The sequence below is a fragment of the Rattus rattus genome, chromosome 1 (genome assembly GCF_011064425.1).
Source record: "Rattus rattus isolate New Zealand chromosome 1, Rrattus_CSIRO_v1, whole genome shotgun sequence".
NCBI lineage: Eukaryota > Metazoa > Chordata > Mammalia > Rodentia > Muridae > Rattus > Rattus rattus.
Window position 1 is genome coordinate 20117030 of NC_046154.1, and position 11301 is coordinate 20128330.

Consider the following 11301-nt stretch of genomic DNA (forward strand, 5'->3'; position numbering starts at 1 on the left):
GAAACTGAGAACAAAAAGACTCCTGGCTCAACACACTGATAGAGAAGGCTGGCCTCACAGCAGCTCTTAAACTAGAAAGCTATTCAAGATGGACTGGCAGGCTGAGTAGGGGTAGCTCACACCTTTAATCCCAGCTCTCAGGAGGCAAAGAGGCAGACAGTCACTGTGAGTTCAGGTCAGCCTGGTCTAGAGAGTGAAAGCCAGCCATCTACATAGTAAGACCCTGTCTCAAACAACAACAACAACAACAGCAGCACAAGGTGGAGGCAGGATTGTGTCCTAGTAGCAAATGTGTATTACAGGCCCCGTGCAAGCAAGAGTTCAGCGCCACTGTTCAGACCCTGCAGCCTTTAGGAGAAGAACAGACTAGCCTCTCACATATAGATTCACTATTTTTTTTGGCATGACATAATCTTTCTTCACCAGGGTCAGCCCTTATCTATGTACACAGCCTTTCATGAGTTTCCAGAAATGAAGCCAGGAGTTGTAATACTTCTGTTGTTGACTTTAAGAGAAAATGTATATCACGCCAAATCAAAAGCTTCGACCCATCCCACAAACTCCATGCATACAAAGACAGGATTTGTATGTATGGATTCAAATGTATGACGCCTACTAAGACACTTAAGAACAGAAAAGAGACAAAGGAGTATTCAAGAAGAAGCACTCCGGGCTGGAGAGATGGCTCAGTGGTTAAGAGCACTGACTGCTCTTCCTGAGGTCCTGAGTTCAAATCCCAGCAACCACATGGTGGCTCCCAACCATCTGAAGTGAGGTCTGATGCCCTCTTCTGGTGTGTCTGAAGACATTGACAGTGTACTTACATACATGAAATAAATAAATCTTTAAAAAAAAAAAAAAAAAAGAAGAAGAAGCACTCCACCCCGATCCCTAAGTCTCTCTATCTGAGCGTCACCATACAGATACCAATCCCTGTGTTCATGCAAGGACAGGAGTGGGCTGGATGGAGAGAGGGCTCCACTGTCACAAGCACTCACTGTTCTCGCAGATGACTGAGCTGGGTTCCTAGCACCCACATGAGGCAGCTGACAACAGCCTATAGTAACTCCAGCTCCAGGGGATGCCCCTTCTGGCCTCTAAGGACACCCACACACAAGTCAGACACACACACACACACACACACACACACCATCAGAACAATAAATCTTAAAAAAAACTAAACAAAACAACAAAAAACCCAATCAGATAGACCATATAGAAAATTTAAATGCAGAAAGATACAGATTTTCAAGATGAGAATTTAAAGTTGTCAACTACACCCTATCTTAACTGATGTTTGAAAACAGACTAAAGTGTGTATGACCTGACCAAATAACTGTGAATCCTGCTGTAGCACACAGCTGGCCGCCTGTCTAGAATTATACCTGACTGCCAGTAGACCATGCGCGCAGATCGGTTCAAATTAGAAACTCTCCCTATTGCATGTTCACGTTTAGAGAGGAGACCACACTGGCAATTCTTCAGACTTAGGATGTTTAAAGAGGACAGTTTCAAAAATAAGTTCTGTAACAACTTGAAACTCCCTTACCAAAGAGGCCATATACTCTTCGCTGTAATGGGGACTGCGACAGAGAAGACAACATGACTCCCAAGGGAAACACAATTACAGCACAACCCACTCAAGCCAACAAGACACGAGTTTACGAGGGCTCTGAACTGAACTCGCTCGCTCTCAGTGACCTCAATGTCTCAGCACACTTCTTTGAGGATCTGTGACAATAATCAAGTCAATGTTTGCTACTCTGACACATCTTACCTCTGGCCTAATGCTCATTTGTAAACTGACTCTGGGACATCTCACCTTCCTGCCATAGAAGGGGGGAAAAAAAAAAAACAAACAAACTTAGGGGTAAACAGCTGCTTCTGTCGGACTCTTAGGTGACTGATTAAATTTGAAAGGCACCCAGTAACAAGATAAAAAGTTTCAAATTTGGGAAATCAATTTCCTATCACGAGTCACAGTTTACTAAAGCTTAGCTCTTCTTGGGCCTCTTTGATTTCTTTGAAGACTACAGCCACATACTTTACCAGTCAGTCCTGACAAAGCTCACAGTGCACTCTTGGAAATACGCAGAGCTGACACACGCCACACAAGCAGCACAGGGAGGTAGGTCCTGACTGGGGAGAAGAGCCATGCTCCATCCACAGAGTCTAACGAAGGCAACCTTCGAAAGCATCGCACCTGCTTACATCCTCACTGTCTACACCGTCCTTCACAGCACCTACTCCCAAGGCTCCATGGTGATCTCATAACTACTCACTTGGTGGGGGTGGGGGGTAAGTTTCCAACGAAGCTCCTATGGATCTCATGCAACAGCTCACTAGCACGTGTGGCAGCTCTGAATGGGGAGCCAACCCACAGAAACGTCACCAGTAAACCTTAAAGCAACTTGTAAAGAGAGACGCTGTCTGTCTAAGCATCCTGAGACAGCTGCAGAAGAGGGGAATACAGACAGTGGCTACAGACGAGAGCGAGGAGGTCGGTGAGGAGGTAGCCAGCGCCCACAGCACGCTCACTCTACTTACCTGAGGAGGAGTGGGTGTGGATGCGGGTCTTCCTATAGGTGGAGTGGGATTTCTGCTGCCACCTCCAGACATAATCTCCTCGGTTATGTCTTTACCTCCCTGATTTGGATCTCGAATTCGTATCTACAATATGAAATTAAAAAAAAAATGTAAATGTGCTGTCTGTGTACCAGATCCGGATGATGAATTAAAAGTATACAGAGAAAATTATGAAACTTATTAACTTCCACTTTAATCACAGAACCATACACGGTCATTCCAAAAACTGTAGGCACCAAGCTATGACAAGAGCTAACTGTAATGGCAGAGGAAGCAGGACAGAGCAGGTTCGATTTCTAGGTCAAAAAGGAAAGCATCTATGCTGTGTAAGACTGCCAAATACATTGATTTTACTTGTGGTTCTTAATAGCAACAAGAGGCAGAGACGGCTTAAGAATAACCAAGTGTCTGGGTGAGTCTGAAGAGCCCTGGGTGCTCTGAAGCCCAGGAAATAAAGACGTACACTTGTGGCATCGCAGTGGGCTTCATCTGGCTGCGGTGTGCTCTGTGCTCTGTGGGCAGGTCTCTAAGGACACTGGCTATACTGTTGCTTTTTCTGAGGAAAGGGACAGATGCATCATACAGGCCAAATGAGAACAGAACAGTTCAACACTCTCCTACATCGTTAGTTCAATCATCAAAGCACCACTAGGAGGATGAGGTGCATCTAAATGTACTGTCACAGAAGGAACATGGCACACAGCACAGTGCACATGCTTCCTGTTTGAACAGTCTGTGGTTCCTCATGCTTACAATGTCAAAGAAAACAATGAAGATGGACTCCCAGGGTCCAGGAGCCCAGAGCTGGGCCACTGGTAAGAAGGTTCCCTTCGGATCTTCACTACCTGCACAGCTTAATAAGCTAACTGCTTCCTTGAGAACGCCATTCACTATCAAAAACCATCAGGTTATCTGGAAGGCGACAGGGAAACAGCTGTTCACTGTCAGCCCGTTTGTTTGTTTGTTTGTTTGTTTGTTTGTTTGTTTGTTTTCCAAACGGTCTTTCTCTGTAGCCCAGGCTGGCCCTGAACTCAGTATGTAGCCCAGGCAGCTCTGGAACTTGTGTTAATCCTCCTGGCTCAGCCTCCCCACTGCTCAGATAACAAGTGTGTGACACCACACCCAGCTTCTGCTCCGCTCATTGATGACCGTTGCCACCATCACCCTCTGCCTACTTCAGTTAGCACCATCTTCTCCTGTAACTGCAGGATGCCATCCTCAACTTTACCACACTGAGTTAACACTTCAAAGCTCCATTTCTTGCCAGCCATGTCATGCTAAATTGCAGTGTTCGGTTTATTGGTTATGTTCCTAAATCAGTTGTTTCTAGCCAAAGCACCAAATCTGAGTTGATGACTCTGTCTTAGATCGGAGCAGATCGGCATCCGCACTCCCGCTCCATCACCCGGGTGGATCTGGGACTGGTGCTGGCCATCTGTATTACAGTCTACGTTCTGCTAGGGAAGACACTGGAAGCCATCTTCTACCAAAGCTGTCTCAATCCCAGTTTTATGTTACTGTGCTCTTAGGTTCTTGACAGAGGGAAATGTCCTCATAATTATTCAATTTTGCTTTCTGTTTCTCTCTTCCAAGTCCCCCACCCCCCTTGTGACTCTAGGATTTTGGCTCCTTTTTATTTGGCGCCGCCAGCCCTGTGTCAGTTCATACTTGTTGCTCAGCGCTGTAGTCACGGAGACAGGATCTGAGAAATAAGCAAGAGCTCCTCCCACAGAAGGAGCCAGAGGTGCGCTTACCAGTGCTGCATGCCTAGCTGGGAAGAGGTGACACTAAGGGCGTGGGTATGCAGGCCCTACCAAGTGCCTGTGTAAACCCTTTAGGCTGAGGTGGGAGGCAGAGACAGAAAGGAGAGGAAGGAATGGCAGTCACTGTTGTAAGTGAGGTGAATAATGATTGATATGCTTATTTTAGAAATGATTATATGCTCCAGTTACGACGAATCAATGGCGATCTTACAGTTTTTTTCTCTCTCTTGGCTGGAGGGGGCTGCTGCTGCGTAGGCACTATGATAGGTGCTGACTGATACACTGGCTGACTTGGGTAAAAAGGCGTTCCTAAGGGATCAGAACAAAATGAGAAGCATTCAGTTATTTTGTCAAACACTACCAGCCTGACAACAGGGAGTGTCCCTGAACAAGCTCTTGGGGAAATGACTACTCGGGACTCCTCTTCTTTCTCAAGCAGGGTCTCAACTCTGTGGCCCAAGCTGACCTGCAAGTCAGATCCCCCTGCCTCTGCCTCCTGATGACAGGGAATAAGCACAAGCCACCACACACCTGGGCAGCGGGTTTTAGTATCTCTTCCCACAAGCTCTCTTCCAGCTATGGAACTGGTCAAGAAACTATCGCTAAAATATAGACTGTCTCCAAACATGCAAAGAATTTAATGCGAAAATATCTCAGTGCCCAACTCCTGCAGAGCAACCCCTGGATCACCTTCCTCCAACACAACCTGGGATGCTTTCAAAAAGAATATCATTCTGGGACCTACAGCCTACGAGAGTGATTCTCAAGCAATGGCTTCTGTCACTGTTTTTCTGGGCTTTTGGTAGGGAGTAGAAGTGATCCCAATTCTTGGTATGAAGACCCATAGCTAAGGAGGCCACTGGCGAGGCTCCCCATAAACCCTTAGCTGAGGAGCTTTAACGAAAGCTAACAAAGAAGACAAAGCCCCAAGAGAACCATGTTGCAGGCTCAGTTGTACTTTCTCCTCACTCGACAAGAGCTACCAACACCTCCCGTCTACCTACCCTCTTCCTGCTCTACCCATCACAATCATCTACCACAACCGCATCAACCAGAGGTAAAGGTGGACTATGTCTGTGCTGCTCTACAGCCCAACTACCAACACTGTCTCGCCCCAGACTCGGACACACAGGTCATTAACATCCAAACTGCAGAATACTGGTCTAAGAACTATCAAATTGTGGCACACAGAGAAAAGGGTAGGCAGAAGTGCAGAGTTACAAAGCAAAACCGAAAGATTTGCTGAAGAAGTGGACGATATAGAAAAAAAACATATTTATAAAAAATTGTTAAGGGCTTTTTTTTTTTTTTTAATTTTTGTTTGCTTAAGGGGAAGAACAGAGAAACTACTCAGCAACACGTAAAAGAGGGAAGAAAGGCAACAGAAAGACTTCCATTTTGGATCTGTAAGAGAGGATTACCAATCCTGCAGTCCCGAGACAGGCATCAACTAGTTACCCTATTTATGCCTCTCCTGCAGGGTATCATGGAATGAGGGCTGACGTGTGTGTGGTGGTTTGGTTTTTTTTTTTGTGTGTGTGTGTGTGTGTGTGTGTGTGTGTGTGTGTGTGTGTGTGTGTGTGCTTGGCTCTCAGAAAGCTCTCTAGATAGACCACACTGACCTGGAAATTAAGAGATCTGCCTGCCTCTGCCTCTTGAATGTGGGACTAAAGGTGTGCAGCACCGCACTGCACTGTAAAGGCTTTTGTAATAAATAACAATAGGTCTCTGGGACTAAACAAGTCAGAAAGTAAAAACAGACAAAGAAGCCCAAGGTAACATCTGAGTCAGAGGTCACAGAAGTAAGAAAAACCTGCAGGGAGGGAGGGGAATCAAAAGTGACAGCTGGAGAGCCTCGGACATAAGAGGCAGCATTGGGGGTCCGGGCTCCCTCCTGCAGTCCCGGCACTGAGAAGCTGAGGCAGCAAGATACTGAGATCAAGGCCAGCCTGGCTGAGAGAGGAAAACTCAAACAGTCCGACAGATACAAGAGAGCACGGAGTTCTGTGAGCATGAGGAGGAGTGAGCAGTGAGAAGAAGAATAAAGGTTGTATAGAAAGATAGAGTTCTTTTTTCCCTTTAAAAAGTTTGCTGAGGCAGGAATGGCGGTGCCCAAGCTCAATCCCGTTCTCAGAAGGATTTCAGGTGCAGCTCTGCGAGTTCAAGGAGAACCTGGTTTACAGAGTTGCAAGTCTGCCAGAACTATTCAGTAAGAAGCTGTTTTCACATTTAAAGTTTACTTGAAAAGAGAAAGAAACAGGCTATAACTGGACAAGAGACTAGACCCCCCAGCCCCAGTTACTGTTAAGTACTGGGTGTAAAGCTGGCCCCTGGTGACTCGGCTCAGGCGGTGTGCGGGGCTGGGGGCCAGCAGACAGGAAGAAGCCCGGGACAGGGCCGCCAGGCGCGTGCTCGGCTACCACTTGGTACTCATCTCCAAGTGGAGTTGCCCAGGAGCAGACCGGGACACAGTGCCGGGCTCACTGGGCATCTGGTGATGTGATCTGGAAAAGATCTAAGCAGAGGGCAAGGCTACAATTCCAGAAAGTTCAACAGAAAAGAAACTCACCACCCATGCCCCTGCAGCAAGCTAGCCATCAGCTCCTACACAAGATGGACCCTCAAAGGGGGTTAAACGCTGTTTACAGAACAAGGAAAACAGGCCGCCTGCCTGGCCACACTTCCCAAGCTAAGCAGACTGAAATACAGGAGTGAACAGAATGGGTGCGAAGGCAGCTCTGTTGCAGCTGACCACTCAACTGGGCACAGGCTACACACAGTAAAGCATGGGCCCTGGCAGAGCAGGAGACTGGCTGCATTCTAAAATCACATAACGCAATGTCTTCTACATACAGTTCTGAGAACAACACATGCAAACGTGCACTGGCCATAGAAATGAAGATAGTGTGGGGATTCAATATCAAGATGGCCACAGCAGAATAAAGAGAATAAAGAGATCATGTCTCTTCAGTTATGCTGCACAAAAACACAAAACATGGTATTTTTTATTTTAATTTTTTTTTTCTGGAGAAGAAAACAGATGCTATTGGGAGACCACTTTCCTGATCAGATCACAGCTCAAATGACCTTACAGGGTTCCTAGCAGCTCAATCAGACAGAGTTCCACAGAGGCTCAAGTGTGGAAACGGTGTGGGAGGGACACAGATAAAGAAAGAAGACACAGGGCAGACGGGATTGCACTGGCTGAGCAAGGCCTACCATATAGCAAATTCTTTCCTCTTCTTCTTCATCGACATTGCCACCACTAACCCTTTTGGTCAAGAATCTAAACTTGCCATCTGCATTGGACATCACTCCTTGAGGCTGGTCTAAGTGTTCTGGCCTCTAACTTCCTCAAAATTGTAAAAACCCTTCCAGAATTATACTTTTCCAGAGGCTAAGGAAGTAGCATCATGAACCTGGGAACCAACTCGTGAAAACATTGGTTGAAAATACGTCTTTTTAAAAGGTGGGAATGTAACTCAATGGTAGAACAGCACTTCGGTCTCCTCGGAAACTGTGAACTGGAACACAGCGCTATGACCCTAAAGCCATATCTACTCTCACCTACACCCAAGGGAAGAAGGAAAAACAGCTGGCAGTGGCAGAGGAAGAGAAGAGGAGCCAGAAAGAAAGGAGAGTGCCACAGCCCATCATGAGGGAGGTGAGGTGTCTACAGCACTGTGGGGACCAGTGGGCCAGACAGAACTCTGACTCATGAGAAAAGCGCAGTAACTGGCACTTAGTATTTCACAGCTAAAAACATCTGTCCAGACAGATGAAAGGATGCGAGGAGTAGCACCATTTACGATTCATTCCCAAAGTAGACTATGCTATTTTCAAAAGAAACAAATAGTTTTTCTTTTTTTTTAAAGGTAGGAAAGGAAGGAGTGACAAGATGGCTGGGAGGGGTAAGAATGCCTGATAATCAATCAGATCCCCAGAATCCATGAAGTGCAAGGACCCTGCTACTGCAAGTTGACCTGTGACCTCCATATGTTCCGTGGTACACATGCCACCCAGACACACACATGTGGTGGGGGGCAGGGGAGATACAGTAAGTAACAAAATGCAAATGTGTCTAGGAACACACTATGCGCTGGGGAAAGGAGTGTGGTCATTTAGATGCCCAGAGATGGTTTTCATATTAGAAACAGTTACATGCTCACGCATGCTCATAAATGGAGAAGGAAGGATCACATTGTTCAGTGTTATTTCTGAGCCACTGTAGCTTTCTGCATTCTGGTATCTGCATTTTGATCACTGGCTGGGTCACTTACATGGCGACTTAGGAAACTGTTTTGTGTAGATGATACACGGGATGGCTAATGAACATGCCTATTAATTTATTTTCAGGAAAGAGATCCCCCAAGAGGATAGATGGCAATGATACCTGAGCTGAAACTTGGAACAGAAAGAGAACAATCAATGGTATTTGGTTTTTTCGAGGCAGGGTTTCTTTGTGCAGCTCTGACTGTCCTAGAACTTTCCATGTAGAACAGCTGGCCTTGAACTCAGAAATCCTCCTGCCTCTGCATCCCGAGTGCTGGGACTAAAGGTGTGCACCACCACTGTCTGGCTAGAAAAGCCAATGTTAACGTGACAGACTGAAAGCGACATCTTACAGTGAGAGTCACGTACTGAGAGCAAGAGCCAGCTGCTCACAGAGAAGACGTTAGTGAGCCACGTCAGAGTCTGGGGCCCAATCTCGGAACCTGTGAGGAGGCTGCGCTACAGTCAGTGGGAAGCCATGAAAACAGCTCTGTCAGTCAGAAGAGATTCCCTTTGCAACACAGAATTTAAAGGAATATCAACTGTTGCATATTTACTACAAAAATCTCAGCTTTTTTACTTAGAAGATTTGGCTAACAGTATTTGTAAGAATACAACAGAGCTGATCTACATACTTGAGAAAGTTGTTGAGATTATAAGATATATCACTCTGAAACAGGGCCATGAGGCAGTACTGACCCATAGAATGGAAAGGATTTTACACTCTAAGAACCTTGCCACCAAAAGAGACTTTGAGTTACCCCAGCGCAAGTAACTGCAAAGCCACCACAATGCCACTAAATCCTGAGGGCAGGAACTCGCTGAGTGGATTCCCGTGTTAATCCACTAACAAAGCCTCGGTGCCTGCTGTACTTTGACGGCACTATGGAAGACCGCTGCTGGCTGGATCCTAAAGGCCCAGTTCCCTGGTGCTCTCTGAGCTGTGAGATGAGACAAGTGCGGCAGGCAGCCAGCCCGAGTGCTCAGCGAGCATCTGCGTGATTTCTAAGTTCCCTGTGAACTCGCAATCAGTTATTAGCTCACATCTCTGTCTGTGTACTGAGAACGCCTTTAAAGCTGAGGCAGGAGGATTCTGAGTTCAAGGACAGCCCGGTGTACCCAGTGAGAACTGTCTTCCCATCTACTTTCCCTCCAAAGGCATCTTTTAAGATTTCAAAGCATTTTTATCTCAGTTAATCCTCAGAACTGCCCCAGGACAACAGTGCTGCCTGAGAGGTGTAGGGAGGAACCACAGTGCCCCCTGCCCACTCTCTCCAGAGCCGACCACTCACTGTTGTAGGGGCTTAGACTAGAGCAGAGCAGAGAACAAACTGAAATCTCTGCTTCGGAGTTATTTCATGAGATGAAGTGGGTAGAGTGCACTAAGAATAAAAGCTCTGAGGGGAAGGAAAAAAAAAAAAAATCAAGGATCGGAGGTAAATTTATACTATCAATAAAAAACTTAAAAATGTGTGGCAGACACATGGTGGGAAAAGCCCAGACCACCTGCCACATGAATCCAACAGGACGACAAGCCCTGCAGGTATCACTGACTACCCATATTTTTACAATGATTTCCCTGTAAGTTACTACTCCCTAAAAAAAAGCTCAAGACAAAACTGTAAGATTCTATGTAGAAATCCTTCGAGCCTCTAAGCAGCAATGGCTAATGTGACCAGCGGCGACTAAGGTGAGCGCGACAGAAGAGCAGGAACTGATGGCATTTTTCTTACTCACCATAAGCATTAGCAAAGTCCCCAGGTCCTGGTCCAGGATAAAAAGGCCCGGGGCCGGGTGGCTGAACTGGGTACTGCTGTGGGGGCCCCACATACGGAGGGCCACTGTGGCGGTACTAGAAGAGAGCACACATGCAGATGACACAGGAGCTTCCAGATAATAAGCACCGAGCAGTGCTGTCTAGAGGACGAGACGGCTCGGCTGGGAAACACAGCCAGTGCTAGCCTGTGGGAGAGGTAGCCACAGGGAAGAGAGGGTCTCTCCTGCTGAGGCTGAGCACTCACAGCGACCTCAGGCCAGCCTGTCGAATGGAATGATGTGGCAGGAGGAAAGATGGCTACGCCCACTTTAAAACAGCCAGCCAGTTGTGAGGAAGAAATGATGCTGGGAGACAATTTCTCCAGCAACTTGTGAATTTGTATAAGAATCTTAGATTAAAGCTGACCAAAAGATGGCTAGACATATAATCAATAAAAAAATCCACACATTACTAAATGCAGGCCCCCACCCCCAGGCACCCTACTAGAGCCAGGCTCTCCCTTACCTGTGGTATGCAGTACTGAGGCCCCTGGGGCACTGGGTATGGCATAGGCAGATGGTTAACCATCATGATGTGCTGATTGGCCTGATACACGGCGGTGGGGGTCTGCGCACCAGGACGGAGGGAAGGACTGCTGTTTGGGATGGCCGCTCTGGGAGGCTGGATTTGAGGCCTCTGGAAAAACTGGGATAGGAGATAAAAAAATGTGTTTTTTTCACACAGGGTAATGTCGTACGTTTTCTCTTTTTCTCCCACTCCTAACTCATCTACTTGGAGATATATAACTAAGTATACAAAATATATTCCACACTGAGTTAGGTTCTCGTCAATGTTAATACATTAGAAACAGGGCAGTCTCAATGCTTAGGGCTCAGCTATTTCCAAGTTTAAGCCATGCACCAT

The 11301-nt window shown here is 46.7% G+C and overlaps 1 protein-coding gene across 15 annotated transcripts in view; it reads right to left on the reverse strand.

Moving 5' to 3' along the window:
- Eif4g3 (eukaryotic translation initiation factor 4 gamma 3) overlaps positions 1–11301 on the reverse strand; it is a 218424-nt gene that overhangs the window by 99656 nt on the left and 107467 nt on the right. For 14 of the 15 annotated variants that reach the window (XM_032895707.1, XM_032895774.1, XM_032895728.1 and 11 more), the window contains 4 exons: positions 10903–11082; positions 10359–10473; positions 4561–4658; positions 2548–2670 (listed from right to left, as the gene is read on the reverse strand). In XM_032895707.1, the coding sequence (XP_032751598.1) occupies positions 2548–2670; positions 4561–4658; positions 10359–10473; positions 10903–11082 (516 nt within the window). The remainder of the gene's footprint in view (positions 1–2547; positions 2671–4560; positions 4659–10358; positions 10474–10902; positions 11083–11301) is intronic. The other variant, XM_032895802.1, reaches the window with a different exon arrangement.